The sequence below is a fragment of the Protopterus annectens genome, chromosome 3.part1 (genome assembly GCF_019279795.1).
Source record: "Protopterus annectens isolate FY-2018-M chromosome 3.part1, PAN1.0, whole genome shotgun sequence".
NCBI classification, from domain to species: domain Eukaryota; kingdom Metazoa; phylum Chordata; order Ceratodontiformes; family Protopteridae; genus Protopterus; species Protopterus annectens.
In genome coordinates, this window is record NC_056732.1 from 356,022,518 (window position 1) to 356,040,196 (window position 17,679).

The 17,679-nt window shown below is 38.1% G+C and overlaps 1 protein-coding gene across 3 annotated transcripts in view; it reads left to right on the forward strand.

Annotated features, from left to right (window-relative positions):
- The window catches only part of CREB5 (cAMP responsive element binding protein 5), a 1,721,100-nt gene that overhangs the window by 1,596,946 nt on the left and 106,475 nt on the right, over nt 1-17,679 (forward strand). For all 3 annotated transcript variants that reach the window (XM_044066812.1, XM_044066813.1, XM_044066816.1), the window contains one exon: nt 15,771-16,091. In XM_044066812.1, the coding sequence (XP_043922747.1) occupies nt 15,771-16,091 (321 nt within the window). The remainder of the gene's footprint in view (nt 1-15,770; nt 16,092-17,679) is intronic.

Below are 17,679 nucleotides of genomic sequence, written 5' to 3' on the forward strand. Positions count from 1 at the left end.
CATTCATGCTCGCATCTACCTGCATGTCTTTAACGTCACTCCGCCATGGGGAGGACATGCAGACTCCACACAGAAGGCGCTCCAGCCGAGAATCAAACGGAAGAACCTCTTGCTGTGAGGCGACAACGCTAACTGCTGCACCACATTGGTAGTGTGGTCTAAAAATCGGAAAGGCTTACTGCAAGGGGGAAAACAGCAATGTTAATTAATGCTTTCACCTCTGGGTCGGCCTTTTTGAATCCCAGCCACTGTATTCACCTCTCTTTTGAAAATAAGTGACTGTTTTGAATCATAGATATGTGGTACAGTTTGTGTGCTGTTAGTAATTGCTTGTTGTATTTAGTACCAGATATGTCTTACTTATAACTTTTGACTGAAAAAATAGGTTTGCCAGATTGTGTTGCCCCAAGGAAAAAAGAAGACATTGAAAATAGAGGTGAAATAAGAAAAAAAGAAAGTAGAACAACATGGAAGGAATGCAGTAACTACAGGCATTGCACTCAGTTTCAACAAACTTGCATTGCATTAGTTTTTGTGCCTTACTGTTTTACTGTTACAATGAAAATGCATTATACAAGCTGAAATTTAATAGTGCATGAGAGCTGACAGTCAAATAAAATTTAAAATAAGTTTCATTATTTGACAAATGCAGTAGTCTGTCATTCTGGGAATAAAACCTTTCTAGATTATTAGCAAATATTGTGGTTTAAGGGACCATTTGCTAATGTCTCTGGCTGCAGACATCCTTATCCAGATTCAGTCTTATGATCTGTACATCTTTTTCAGTGATGTGCATAGTTTTCTTTGCTGAACATTTCAGTTTGTTTTTTATGAATTTTACTACAAGAGTTTCATTGGCAGATTTAGGCCTTGGCACAAATGCGCTCATCTCCCCTTTAAAAACCCAACATACTGTACGGCCTCCCTCACAACTCTACCTCTTTTAGCTGTAGGTACAGTGAATGGTGATTTTTACTCTAGCTACTGCCATGTCTTGCATCAGTAGCTCACCATAGTAGCTAGAGTGGAAATGGTCATAGTAAACTGGCATAGAAGCTAGAATGAAAATGGTCATACATTTTTGTGGGAGGTCAGAGGTTAACAGTGAGAGGAAGTTAGTTGTGTGTGTGTGTGTGTTTCAATAAGAGATAATAAATGGCTGGAAATCAAGGTGGCGTAAATGCACTTTGAAATCCTTTTGATATCAATGAATAAATTTCAGTTACGCTTTTAATATCCTAATATTTTTGGATATTAAAAGCGTACGTGAAATTTATTTGTGGATATTAAAAGGATTTCAAACTGCATGTACTCCACCCTGTTTTCCAGTCATTTCTTATTCCTTAGTGAATACTCTTGGTGTGTCATTGGATTTGCCTACGTGCTGGTTCACTTTTTTGCTGCTTTTTTTTTCCACACACAGTCTTTATTGGTAAGTTATTATTATTATTATTTAATAATGTTATTTTAAAACCAGATGCTAATGGCAGCAATAGGTCTGGGGCTGTCTGTACGTGAATTAATTTGCACTGCTGTTTGCCGTTTGCTGTTTGCTATTTTCACAGCGCCTAAAGTGTTTTGTATAATTAATCGGCAATTAGCATTTGCCCCAGGCTTGTGGAGTGTTTTGGAGAATAAATGGGCATTCAGATAGAAGGGACTTGGTTGGCAACAAGAATGAGGGGCAGTAATTACCTAGAAGAAAGTAAGAATTTCAGTTTATCTTTTAAGTAAGGGCATTGGCATACTGTGTGATCAGGTTGCCTTTATTTACCATTATTGTCTGTTTCTGTTTAGAACAGCTTATAAACTGACCTCTGTACAGTCAGCATTGTATTCATGGCACTTGTAATTGCTTGTAACTGCAAGTAAAATGTTGCCTACCTTTGCACATCCGAGGCATCATCTCTGCAACAAAGATGTTTTCCAGCTGTGTTTTTTGTACACATGTCCTAAAGATAACTTTAATTCATTTTTCGGTTAGCAGTGGAAGATGGGCATTCTGTTACTTGCAGTCAGTCTATAGCTTTAGACAGGTGAACATAAGTAAAGTTATATTATCCTTAAACTGTGGTTTAGAAAAACAATATCTTTGGAGTTAAAAATAACATACTGTATTCTAAGTTAGATAGGTAGAAGTGTGAGACCTTTAATTCCAGGCCTTCAGTAACCAAATTTATTATATTTTTGCTGAAAATAATGATCTTTTGAACTCTGCAAGACAAGTAAATGCTGCTAAGGGCATTGCTAAATGTATGACTACTGCCCTTTTCCATAGGTTGAAGGTGTAACTGCATGTCTCCTAAGAGACATAAATCAAGGGGTGGACACTAGGTTATGCCCTTGTGTCAGCATGTATCTCCACAAGAGAGAGAAAAAAAAACTCAAGGAGTTTGGTTTTAATTATGCTTTTCCAGCATCCATGTTTTAAAGGTAGTTAATGAAGTTGTATCGAGGGGTGTAGTTGTAAAATTGGGGAATATGTGAGGCTGGAGACAGAATACCATTGAAGGCATGAAGCTGAAAGAGGCAAATAATGTAATTCCACATACGGGAAGTGTACAGCTTGGAAGTGGTATGGCAGGGCAAAGGGAAAAGTGTCTGATGTGCACAAGTTTTCAGAGATATGGTTACGATTAGGTATTATAGGGATGGTTACGATTAGGTATTATAGGGACTGAGAAGTACAACTGAAGACCATCAGGGATGGATACTGCTGTAGTACAGAAGGGAATGAAAGATAATGACTGTTTCAATGCAGTTGTGAATGGAGTTTAGAAAAGTGCCACGAGTGCATTCGGGAACTGATGATCACATTTCTAATGTGCTTCTAGATTGAACAGAGCTACTAAAATCAATGTTTACATTAGCATGATATATGGGCAAAGTGTATGAAATGTGTACTAAATACAGATACACAAGCAAGTGCAAATGGTAGATTTTAGGTCATGGTTGAAAAAGGGCCCTTTTGGTCCTGCCAATGAACTTGTGTGACATTAATAAAATAAAATTAAATTAAATAAATGGAGTTAAGAAGGCTAAGAGCATGGTGATGTTTAAACTGTGACTGCTAGGGTCTGTGTAAAGCAACTGTTTCTGTATAAAATAGCTTCAAGGTTGACCTCAGTGAAGCTGGCAAACATATTGTGTGTGTAGATGACATAGAGTACTGAACAATGAGAGATAATCTCTAGTAGGTTGTGAATATTTGATCAAATGATCTGGCATGGGAAGAAGTAAATGTGGTGAAATGAGCTGTGGTGGAATCCGGGAACATGTGTAGAAAATTGTGTCACTCATTCACGTTCTCAGAACTGCTGCCATGCTTCATTCATACCACCATAACTAGAAAGAAACTTAGAATGTCACAAGGGGCTGAGAAAAGGTGCAGACAGGAAAAACATGGATTGATGTGTCACTAGGGAAACATATAGAACCGAGAGGGTACTTGTCACTGGCCATCTTCATCTTAATAACTCTAGGAAACAAGACAGTGAAGGCAGGACTGTAAAAGTATAGCTAGAACAGGCTTCCCTTAAACTTAATGTGGGGGAAGGGCCCTATGTGGAAAACAAAGACAAGATAACAGTGAAGGCACCAGTACAGAGAGGGATGGGAGTGGACTTCTCATACTATATCATGTAGAGAGGGAGAATTCCGAGGAATAAGGTGACTCAGTTACACTTTGCTTTTGGAGGGAAGCACTAACTTTGCAAACATAATTTGGCAATGGAGGGTGGGACTCATGATGAGTTATTAGTTTTGACTAAGGGACTGACTGAGAAAGGGATGGCGCCATTGCAATACACATGCAGAGAAAGAAACACAGCACAGGATGTAGAATGTGTTGGGAAAAAATAAGGAGCATCTAAGATGGCGCTGGGAAAAATAAGGAATATCTAAGATACTGTCCCCAAGATGAGAGGAATTTGCGAGGGAATCAGAGTGTTGGTTGTAGTATATAGGCTGCTGCATACAGGAAAGCTGACGTGGAGAAAAGTCATAATAATGTAGGGCTTGATAATTACATCAACAAAGATGGAAGACCACAGAAAGATAAGTCATTAGAGACTCTTGAAGTGGTAAGATGCTGGACCTTGTATGAAGCTGATAGTGATCGTACCATAAAGTGTTTTTTGATTCCAGTAACAGGAGTTGGTGGGGAAAGCTGACATATTGAAAATTTTGAAGGATAAATTCTAATTTTCAGGCAAGAGAGTAAGAAATAGTATAGAAAGGAAGAAGAAGGTCAAGTGGTCCTGGGGATCTGCCCAAGACAGAGAGCAGAATGGCATGAGAGAGCGAGTCTGCATCAGAAGGATGAAGAACAGCAACGCCGATCCTGTCTACAAAATGACAAAAATGGGGGTGATGATTCCATTTCTCTTTATAATTTTGGTTTTGCAGTGTGTATTTGGGTGAAGTAAAGTGGGTTACAAGCTGTAACTAATCCTCTTGTGAAATCAGACCACATAAATGTTCATAAATGTAACCATAATTATGTTTTTTTAACCCTGGCAGGCCATGCCAAATGCTCCAGGTTGGCAATGGGTGTGTGGGCTGCCTCAGGATGAAGTTATTGTCTCTTTGAAGTTAATATTCTTGTTTTGCAGGACTAATGTTTATTTTGGTGACGCAAGCTGAAATATGACTGAAATTATTGTTTCTCTTGACCAACAATACATTAATGTAATAATATTTTTTATCTTCATCATTCCAAACCGACTACTTTAGGTAGATAATGGGTATAGGCCCTGTTTGTGGATCATTGAACCCGCTCTTTGTGCTGTAATTCTAATTTTGCAAGACTAATGTGTATTCGGGTGAAGCAAAGTGGAATACAGTCTGCGACTTCTGCCGCCATTCAACAAAAATACATTAATTTAACCATTATTTTCTATGTTTTTAAACTGGCAGGGTCAATCCAGATACTATGAGTAGGCAATGGGGATGCTGCCATCTGTGGATAAAATGATTGGCTCTGCTGTTTGCTGCTGTAATTGTTACTTTGCAGTGCTAAAGTATATTTGGGTGAAGCAGGCTGAAGTACAGACTCATATAATTATTTATTTGAAAAAAAAACATTAATGTAACGGTTACTATTTTTACAGTACTGGGTCAAACCAGGTACTTTAGGTAGGCAATGGGTGTGGGGGACTGTTTGAGTATGCAATGATTGTCAATGAATAATAAGAAGACATATTTTTTTTTCTACTGAGGAAAGCTTTTTGTGTTCGGTTATTTTTGGCACAAATTATACATAATATTTATGGATTAATCCAAATGCCTGTTCCTCTGGTTCATATTTGATGCTGCATTACAACTAGTGCATGCTCTGAATTGCATTTCTTTGTGGAATGGTACAGTGGCTACAACTGTTTTTAAACGCTGCATATGGATATACTGAGTATTTTCTTTATGGGATTTTTTATTCATAACATGTAGTTTCTTAATTTGCCATCTCATTTTTAATTTACTGAACTTCACAGTTTTCATAAAAATTATAATTTATTCGGAAAAGTAAGTTAGGTGTTTGCAAAGAAGATTAAAGCTGTGAGCTGTTAAATTACTTCCTGTGGTACAGGGTTTGATTTCCTCAGCATTTATTTGCCTGTTGTGTAACACTGAGCAAGTCATGATCCAGACAGTGCTTTGAGGCAATTGGGAATTTCGGCTAGGCTCTTCAATGGTCTTCTTGACTGCATGACTAGTAACTACCTATGAACCTAAACATTACTTGCATTTACTGTGGTACTTGGTGGGTGATGTTGCTTTCACCGGTACTCTTTCCCAGGCTATCATAATACATATGCAAGCCATGCCACTATGGAAGGAGACAAGCCATGCCACTATGGAAGGGGACCTTGACTTGGCATGAGTAACTAATCATGTCACCCAGGCATGTCTTGAAACAACTGGTACTGACCATTAATTTGCTGTCTGATCATGATCTACCTACCTCCACTACCATAGCCAGACCACAATGATATGCAACTGAATGTATTCAGCGCCCCCAACCCCATAAGTTCATAGGTTCATAGGTAAGTACTAGGCTATCAGCCCTAGGGCCCATACAAGCCTAGCCAAAAAATGTACCCTGGCTTTCGCCACCCAAGAAAATTATTTTCCTGTGCCCCTGTCGAGCAGAGCCACAGAAGTGATCCCCGGGGTGAATTTCCCATTTGCCATCCAATCATCAAGATTTTTCTTGAAGAGTGCTAATAAGGAGCTCTGTTTGACATAGATAGGTAGTCTGTTCCAGAGTATGGGAAGTATCTGGGACAGGAATCTATCCCTCCAGCATGTTCTGTTTATTGTGGTGACAAGGTTTAGGTCCCTAGAGTGTGTAGCTCGGAGGGATTGGGATTTCTTTAAGTGGAGCATGTCCAACAGCTCTGGGTTTGACATAGCTTTGTATGTTAGGCAGAGATCGCCCCTGAGTTGGCGATATGCGATGGAGTAAAGCTGTAGTTTTTTGAGACGGTCTGCATAGGGCATCTGTTTGAGGCCAGTAATCCTCTTTGTGAGGTATTTCTGTGGTCTTTCCAGTTGTTGTAGATGTCTTGTGAGGTACATACCAAAAGGGGCGTTGTACTCTATAATGGGTCTAATGAGTGATGAGTAGAGGGGAACAATGACCTCTTTTTTTCTGGATGAGAATCCTTTTGTGATGAGATGAGCCACGTAGAAGGATTTCCTGACCACTGTGGTGATGTGGTTATCAAAGGAGAGACTACTGTCCACCTGTATCCCAAGGTCTCATCACATTTCGGCATTAAGTAGACTACCAGCTATGTGGTAGTTCATGGGTACAGAGTTTTTACCAAAGGGGATGACAATACACTTTTTGGCATTGAGCTTCAGGCCATGGCTTTGACACCAGGTATCTGTCTCAGTGAGGACCTTTTGTAGTTTGTCCACATCGTTAGGAGTTTCGATTATGGCTCTTAGTTTGCAGTCATCTGCAAACTTTGTTAATAAAGACCTTCTGTGTTGGCCTGCACTTCAGAGAAGTAGATACCAAACAGGAGAGGACCCAGGACTGAACCCTGTGGTACTCCACTTGTCACTGGTCTGATGTCGGATTTGGAATCTGCTACTTTCACAGTGTGGGTTCTGTCCGTGAGCCAGTTGGCAACCCATCTTGTGACATAGGGATTTATACCTAGCTTATCTATAATTCCAGAGTGGGGGATGGTGTCGAAAGCCTTGGCGAGATCTAGATAAGCTGTGTGAACCATTTTACCCTCATCTGTGGCTTTGGTGACTGCTTTAAAGAAGTCAAGCAGGTTTAGGAGACATGATCTGCCTTTTACAAATCCAAACTGGGTAGGGTCCAGAGTTTGGAGATTACCAATGTCTTTGTTTATGAGTTCCATGATGATACATTCCATGGCCTTGCAGACCAGGCTCGTCAGGCTAATGGGGCGGTAGTTCCCGGGGTCCATCGTGGCTCCCCCTTTGTGGAGTGGGATAACCATCACGGTGCGCCATTCAGTGGGTACAAAGCCTGAGGTGAGGCTATGATTGAACATGGTACTTAGGTAGGGTGCCAGTTCATTCTGTAGTTCGTGTAGAATGCAGCCTGGGATATTGTCAGGTCCCATGGATGCTGTGTTCTTGGCTTTGGAGAGTGTGTTTTTTACCTGTGCAGCCGTGATTATAGGAACTTTGCATTCTTCCAGTATAGAGATGGGCCCTCTAGGGGGTGAGGGGGGGGGTAAAGTTAGCACTGAACGTATCTGCTAGGATGTTGGCAATATTAGTTGGTTCTGTATATTTAGCGCCATTGTGCTGTAACTCAGAGGAGATCTGAGTGTTCCCATTTAGATTCTTGACATAGCTATAGAATGCTTTGTGGTTGTCTTTAGAGTCAGTGGCAATTTTGTTTTCGTAACTAGCTTTGGAGGATTTTATGAAGGATCTCAGCTTCTTACTGAGGTTGACCAGGGAGTTCCTCCAGTCATGGGATTTTACTCTTTTTTGTAACAGTTTCTTTCTTCTGTTGTAGAGTTTGTTTATGGCAGAGGACCACCAGATTGGCTTCCTTTTTTTAGAGGATAACATCTTGGTTCTATTAGGGATAGCATGATCCATGCACGCGTGTAAGTGCTTATAAAGTGCATTTGTGTAGGATTCGCCAGTGTTGTACTCCCTGCCTTCTGCAAAGTCCTGGATCCACCACTCAACTTTCCAAACTGTCTCACATCTTTTTGGTGCTAGTGTATCAGTACTGCTGAAACTACTGAAAGGAGGGTTATAGTATGTTTCACAGAAGATGATATGAACTGTAAGTAGACCAGATATCCCCAAAGAAAGATATTTGATCTATACAGGACCTGGAAAAGAGAGACTATCTATTTCTAGTTCTGAGACTTGTAACTGCAAGTCACAGAATGGCAAGAATGAAGGATAATTCATAAAGGTTACTGTGAGATGTACATAGTGTGCACACCCAGAGGTGACCTTTTTAAATTTAGAGACAGCCTCAACATGGCGCTTTTGCACAAAGATGTGTAACACTCCTTCAGGCCATGCTACATGCTAATGTGGCAGTCCAGGGGAGAGGTGCATGTATATATATATATATATATATATATATATATATATATATATATAGATATATATATTTATTGGGTCTATGTTAAATCCTTGAACAACGATTTATCGAACCCATGTAAGTAAAAGCTTACAATCTCGAATGCTTACAACATGGAAAAACAAGGGGAAAAAAATCGCTATTCCACAAAAAAAAAAAACCCACACACCCCCTACTTAAATTTACCAACTACAAGATCGCACTATAGTGATGAAAACGACAAAGTAACTGAAGCAGCCAAGCAATTTCTTTCCCAGGGAAAGAATTCACTTATATGCGGTTTCACTATTTTGCCTTTTCGTGCTTTCAAGTTCGATCAAGATGCATTCGAAAGAATGTATCTTTGATCATTTAATAGGAACCCTATATATCTGTATATATCTATATATATATATCTATATATATATATATATATATATATATATATATATATATATATATATATATATATATATATATATATATATATATATATATATATATATATATATATATATATATATATAGATATAGATGCATATTGCAGCATGAACACGCGCATACACACACACACACACACACACACACACACACACACACACACACACACACTTTCCACTATATATATATATATATATATATATATATATAAATATATATATATATATATATATATATATATATATATATATATATATATATATATATATAAAACTAAAAACTGCCAAACAAACTGCTGAATACGAAAACCCCGGAGGAAGCTGTCAGCAGATTTAAATCAAATAGTTCAAATAAATGAATGAAATCACTGTAGAAAACGTAATGTAAGCACTTTTATTTCACCAGAACTTTCGGAGGGCTTAATAACCGACCTTCTTCAGACAAAACAGTACATAACACGAAAAAGTTGATTTAAATACGTGTTACTCCACCATGTTAATTGCATCTTAATTAAGTACCAGCCTTCATTTTAAAAAACTCTTTGTAATTCAAATCGTCAATCACAACATTTACGATATTCCTTAAAAAACAAATAAAACTATTGTTTAAAAACACTCCTTAAAGGTAATATATTTTAAAATATATATAATATATATAATTCTTTAAGCACATGATTATATAATAATATGCTGTTAAAAACAAGTATTTGAACCAGCAATAAATCACTTCCGACATACTTAGTGCTGGTTGTAGCACAACTGTACCAGTGTTAAAACAATGTAGAACCTCAGTCCCAGTAAGAAAGCAATATAGCCTACTACACATGAATAATATGGAACAACCTTCCCACTCTGAGACTAAGCAAATATCCAAAGTTGTAGTGAGACAAGGTATAACAACTGACCCCAAGATCAAAGTACTCCATATGACTTAAAAGGAAAAGAAAAGAAAAGGAATTAACCCCAAAAAAACCAATGGCTACAAGATGTCTTAAACCTATACTATATAAAATGGGATCAGGTGGACTGGATGTAGAACAAATTACTGTCTAAATAGTGCAAGCGTGTCTAAGAATGTGACCCCCCCCCCCCAAAAAAAAAAACGACAGAAACCCTGTGATGTGTACACAGCGGTCCAGGGGTGCCTACAAATTCCAAAACTTAACATGGTTACTGATTATCTCCTCAAGGCCAAATATTTAAGAATGCAGGACAAAGAAACAGCTTCTTTTATTCCAGGATATATGTATGCCCCTGTTCTGATTTGCCAGAATAGTTCTTCCTTCTCTAAATTAACTTGCCAGGGGCCACTGTTTAATTCCGTTGCAACTTGCTTTACAACGGCAAAACGAAACGCATGGCCAGGGTATTCCAAAACGTGGCGAGCTAATGCATTCTTTAAGTCTACTTTTGATATTGCATATAGATGTTCGTATATGCGTTTCCTAAATGCCCTTTCGGTCTTTCCTATATAGAAGGCCAAACATTGATTGCATAAGGCTACATAAACTACTGCTTTAGTCCCACAATTGAAATTACCCATGACTTTGTATTTCTCTTTATTCATATAAAGTTGTGTTCTTTCCTGGATATTTTTACATTGACGGCATGTCCCGCATTTAGTCATGCCTTTAAGTCTACTAGGCCATGTTCTTTTGTTTCTTTCCAAAAGTGATTTTAAACTAAACCCTTTTCTAAACGTAACACCTGGTACTGGACCCAATGTATCTGTCAACTGCCTATCCTCCATGATAATAGACCAATTATTGAGTAAAATGTCCCTTATATAACGGTGATCAACTGAAAAGGTGCACAAAAATTTTATGCCCAAACTGGTCTTATCACTATTCAGTTCCTCAACATCCTTATTATCTTGACTTATATTAGTATCAAGACTCCCTAGGTTCAAAATAGGTTTAAAGTGTCCGGAGAGTCTTTTTGTCTCGACTTCTTTTTTAATTTCAATAAGAAGAGCTTGAGGGTAACCTCTATTCACGAACATACTATTTAGTTTGTCACATTCATCCATAAAATCTATATCTTTAGTCGTCATGCGTGCCGCCCTTACCATCTGTCCTTTGACAACGGCTTTCTTTTGATGGTAAGGGTGACAACTACTGAAATCTAAAAACCCATTAGAATAGGTAGGTTTACGATAAATCCTACTGATAAACCTAGATTCATTATAATCCTTGGTGAGCAATATATCTAAATAATTAATTTCATTAATGTTCATTTCAAATGTAAAGTCAAGAAAGTCCGTAAATGTCTTCATGATTTCAATAAAAGACTTTATTTCATCTACAGGACCCTTCCACAGGAAAAACATGTCGTCCTGGTATCTAGTATATATATATATATATATATATATATATATATATATATCTGTATGTATGTATGTATAGGTATTGCTGAAACACTGTACTTCCTTAAAGGGTTGTGGTCAGTTGTATGTATCCAATGGGTCTCCAGTTTTGTAGGTTTAATGTATTACACAGTGAAAACTTTAGCTTGGCTGGGTTTTTCTTGCACGTGTGTGTGTGTGTGTGTGTGTGTGTGTGTGTGTGTGTGTGTGTGTGTGTGTGTGTGTGTGTGTGTGTGTGTGTGTGTATATTTTTATATATCGACAAACAGAAAAATCAAACCCATTTAAGCGAAAGTACACTACATCGACAGTGCACTTTCGCTAAAGCCAGTTCTCTGAAGCACATAACAGTGGGGATAAGGAAATATATCCTTTTCCCCACTGTAGTGTGATCTCAGAGATAGTGTATTTAAGTAGGGTGAGTGTGGGGTGCAGGAGAGCTTGCCCCCTGCCAAATAGTGTTTAAAGTAGTTTGTTTTGAATCGACTTTTGTGAAAGTGTGCTTTCTGTGTAGTGCACTTTTGCTTAAGTGAGTTTCTACGTTTCTTTTTCGAGATTGTGAAATTTCGATCAAGTAACGCTGGGGTGCCTTTTGTGCAGAGTCTGCATGTCCTCCCTGTGGTCACGTGGGTTTCCTCTGGGTGCTCCGGTTTCCTCCCACATCCCAAAGACATGCAGTAGGTAGATCGGACACTCTAAATTGGCCCTAGATGTGAGTGTGTGCATGTGTGTGTGTGTGCCTTCTGTGGAAGGTTGGGCGTCGGGCTGGCAACTCGACACCATAAAACTCCATTGTCAATCATGAGTGGACAGATGATCCGCTGTGGCGACCCCTAACCAGGAAAAGCCGAAAGAAAAAGATATATATATATATATATATATATATATATATGTGTGTGTGTGTGTGTGTGTGTGTGTGTGTGTGTGTGTGTGTGTGTGTGTGTGTATTGCAACACAGACCCACACTGTTCAGCACCCATTTAGTGATAATGATGGTCATTCTTTCCAAGTCATTAACACTGAACACAAGTGGTGATAACCATTTAAGAAGTATCAGATAAACATTGCTGCTGCTTAAATGTTTTAAAATATTAGCTATGTTTTAGCAGTGGTAACAAGGAGACATAATAGTTTTTTGCTACAGTTGAGTAGTAGAAATTAGAAAAGTAGTAAACAGCTACTGTTCAGAAACTTACTAGCTCATTGCCTAGGCTTAATATTTTTTTCTGTTTCGAAGCCCTAGAAGACTTTTTTTTCTCTTGGGCGCATCAGCTGGGGGTTTCCAATTGCCCCAGCTACAGGTCTGTCTACATCCACAATATAAGAATGATAACATTGGTAGGGGTTTTCCTGCCACCAAGTGTCAAGTTTCACAAAGTGTAGATGTTACTATAACTGCAAATGTGTTACTATTATTTGTGTAAAAGTAATCCTAGTCATACTGTTTCCCACAGAGGCTCTGCCAACATGAGATATTATTTGACACGGGAGATACAGTTCTAATAACAGAGAGTATTGCTTTGTACCTTGAAAGGAAGATAACACATATCTGTTTAAAATTCTTCTTTTCTTTAAAGCAGCTTCACTCTACTACACTCAAACACACACATACATACATACACACGCGCACACACACACACACACACACACACACACATTGCACGTGTGCATACCCATACACACACACACACACACATTGCACATGTGCATACCCATACACACACACACACACACACACACACACACACACACACACACACACACAGTGCACAGGCGCACACATGGACACACACACACATACAAAACATCATCCATTACTGCCATTCAGAACAATGGGTTTATCTCTTTCTCAAAACAGGGGCATTTCTTGCCCATTTAGGGTATGACCACAAACTGAGGTTAACTCTTTAAATTATTTAAGAAGCATATAATATATATATATATATATATATATATATATATATATATATATATATATATATAATATTTCTGTTAGCATTTCAATAAATGTCTGTATAATGCAGCCATTTATTATGGATCACAGTTGTGAGGACAGAAATATCTGGCATCACCTCAACTCATAAAACTATACCATTGCCTTGGTCGTTCTTTCTGATTGGTTCATTTCACAGTTGCTCTGATGCCACTTTTGTTCCCAAAATATGAATCATTTTACCATTTTTAGTTAATGAAGTTGGATGCTTAGATGTACTTATTCAAACCAAAAAGTTGAGCAATTACTGAAATCCCTTAATTCCTGGTATGCATGGTTTCTGAGAAGTAGAGCCTTTGACGGTCTTTAGTATTTCCACACAAAGGTTGTTGTGCGTGTTTTTATAGAATATGATCCAGAGAAGAAATTCAGTTTTTGACTTTAAAAGATTAGTGTACAGCCACAGCATGAAATCCTCTTCCATGCCATGGAGTTGTTGCTGTCTCTGTTCATCCCACAGCTTCCTGAACATAATGTGCTGATATTTTGGAACACAAGTATTAAGGACTATGAAAGTTATGTAATTTGAAGATTTACAGTCACCACCATAAAGATGCTTTGTGCACCTCATCAACTACTTTACTACTCTCATTGTTTTTTGTTTGTTTTTTTTTTACATTTAGAACAAAAAATATTCCTTCCTTCCAGAGCAAAAACATTGCCACTCATCATCCAAAACTGGCTCCCAGAACTGTTGTGTCTATTTTGATTTCTGCATGCGTCAGTCAGCTTGCAAGCATAATATGTGAATATTTTGGTACACTCTAATGTACATTTTTTAATGACATGATGCCTTGTGTAATGAATATGAATGCCTCATTGGGGAAGTTTTCAGTTTGTTGAATGAAAACCTCCAGTGTTACCACATCTGCAATGCCCTAGGATTATGTTAGCTGCTACTCCTTGCATAGTCTGCAGAGATGTATTAAGATGTTACTATGAATTTTGTACCAAAGCCATCGCTAGAGTGAGGTGAAGAGTGTGACTGCCCTAGGTGCAAGCAGTTACAGGGCACAAATCTCAGTGGGGACAATGTGCTGCCAGATTCATACAAGTCAGTGGTACGATCACACAAGTGCCAATAATCATGTAAGCAGCCGTAATTACTATTAGGGATACTGAAATTATTTCAATGACTGTCTGAAGTGCATGCACATGTGTGTATGTGTATTGGGGGGGGGGGGGCGTGTGCCTGTGTGTGTGGATGTGCGCATGTGTGCCTGTCTGTGAGCACTTGTGTATTGTGTGTATGTATGTTTGTGTATGTGTGCGTGTGCGTGTGTGTGTGTGTGTGTGTGTGTGTGTGTGTGTGTATTTGTGTGCTAGTAACTGTACCAAGGTCTCTTTAATACAGTATGTAACAAAGATAGGAAAGACCTGCTATGTAGAAATATAGTACCTATTTGCCCAGCAACTGCTGGAACATGTTTTTTTTGTCATCATTTAACAATGATGGAATGGGTACCAACTAGGGGATTGCTCAGGATGGCAGTTACCCAAGCTATAGTTCTGCTTTTTTACTCCTTCTTCATCCATTTGTTCCTTACTAATTCTATTTTCTCTTCTACTATTGCACTCTGTCTGTAATGCAGATAACTATTCTGTTACAGCAGTTATATATTTTTACACATTTAGCAAAAAAACTGCAGACATTTCAATCCATATTGCCTTTTAGTCATGCTGAAAATTGCCCTTTCAGTTATCCTTCCTTTCCTTACACTGTTCCACCTCTGTAGGATAACTTTCAAATGCCTCAACATATTCAATAAAGGAGTTCAGGCTCAGTTTGTTTTCCTGTTTCCTCTCCTTTTGTTATCAGCTGTGTGATATGACCATTAAAGTAGGTGCAGTGATTTATTTAAGATATAATGTCAAAATGGCACATGCATTTAGGAAAAAATCATGTGTCTTTTAATAAACGATTAAACAATATGAATCTTTTATGAGAAAATTATATGTAGAAATTAGAACAACTGGAAAACACAAAAAAGTAATGTATGTCTGTTATGGTCTTATCAACCTTTATCTTCAGCTGTTTACTGTCTTCAGTTGTTCCTACCAACTGCTCTCTTTTTTAATTCATATCTGAGTTCTCCCCAAAGTATCTGGCCAGCATGTTTTTGTCTTCCATTTACCCATAAGCAAAGGGCATTGTAGTACAGAACAGTGATCCTGTTAGTGTCACAATATGATTGTTGCATTACTCCAGATGTAATTTATACCATTTTGTAGTGATTCTACCTTTGGGTTTCTGAAATGTTGTTTTTTTTAACAGTTTAGCTTCTGCTGTTGTGAGTGAATTGACATAATCAAATGAGTATGCATAGCATGCCTTGCACATATTTATTTGAAGCTTGCTATGTTTCTAACAGTTTTTCTTTCCTCTTTTCACAGAGGCTGAAGGCTGCATTGACCCATCATCCAGCAGCAATGCCCAATGGAAACATGAACTCCATGGGTCACATGATGGACATGATGAACTCTCAACAGGACCAGGCCCATCATCATCATATGCACCCACATCCACCTCATCAACACCAGCCTTTGCCTGCCCATCACCCGTACACACACCAGCACCCCCAACATCACCCACATCCACAACAGCATCACCAGCAGAACCATCTACACCATCATCCACATTCGCATCTCCACGCACATCAACCGCACCATCAGACATCACCACACCCACCACTGCACACAGGCACACCAGCACAGGTATGTCTCTTTAAGCAGTTCATTCCTCAGAGCCTCTTGCATATCAGAGCATGTGTATTAGTCATATTCCTGATAGGCACAGTGTTGTGGTGGTAGTGAGCTTATTAGGAATATTCTAGTAGAAGTGTGGAATATTCTAGTAGAAGTTTTGGAAAAAAGTAACAGTCTTGATGCTAGAAGCAGACAGCTGTTCTAAAACTAAATGCTTTATTTGTTAGCAACATTGAACCATTGTAACCTGAAAAGAAACCTGTGGTTTATATTTATGTATAAAATACTGTGTGTTTTCAATTTAGAACTATTTATTAGGTATTGTCGTTTCCTTTAGTTTGCCATATACATTACAATTGGCATTTATTTCACATGACCTTCTGCCTTTCTCCACAGTTCTATTCATGGTATCTTCATCAAATCTGCATATTTGCCTACAGACATAGTTTTATAATGAAGTACATATTAAAATTTGTACCATATTCTATATATTGTATATTCTGAGATTTTCTTGCCTTGGCCTTCCCTGCATATGTTTGTTGCTAATGAGGTCTTCGCCAGTCACAGAGAGTAAATAAATAGTGCATAAACAAACAAACAAATACATAAAGAAATACATAAAAAATACAATTATACCATGACCCCCCATTAATATTCCAAAACATGCACGCTGATTGGCCAGTGTGCACGTTGTAAATCAACTTATACTAATGGAAAAAGGTCCGGTCGCCCGGACTTTTTCCATTAGTATAAGTCTCTTTTAAAACACTGTCTCGCTATGTTAAAAGAGTTAAACATAGCGACACAGGTTTAAAAAAAGCAACGGAGATCTCCGTTGCTTTTTTTAAAGCTGTCTCGCTATGTTAAACTCCTTTAACATAGCGACACAGTGTGTAAAAAGCAACGGAGATCTTGCTTTCTCCGTTGATTTTTTTTTAAACCTGTCTTGCTATGTTAAATGGGTTTAACATAGCGAGACAGCTTTAAAATAAGCAACGACAATCTCCGTTGCTTATTTTAAAGCTGTCTTGCTATGTTAAACCCATTTAACACAGCGAAACAGTAAAAAGCAGTGGAGATCTTGCTTTCTCCGTTGGTTTTGGCCACAGCTCTGATGTAAAAGGAACAAAACTGGTGTGGATGGCGACCTCAAAAACTCCTCATCTCGGACACAAACCAGAAGAAAAAACATTTTATTGCACAGAAACACAAAATAAAAAATAAAAAATAAAATACTGAATCCAAGTTAAGCGCTTTCGTCTGACACTTACAGACTTCTTCAGAACATAGGCAAACATCAACTCTTACATTTTAAATACATTTAGGCGCCAAAAGGCACTTTCAAATCAATCAAGAATTAAAGGTACATGAGCAAATAAGTGTAATCATGACACAAATCCTTCCCTAATGAATACCTATCTGAAAAATACCTATCTGAAAAATAAATGAAATAACATCTAGAATAAAAACATCTAGAATAAAAAGAAGTGCATAAGTAGTACATAATATCCTAAGAATAATACACAAAACTGGAAAAATATAATATAGTGTAACTCATTGGGGCTTGAATACAACCAAACACAAGGTATGAACCTAC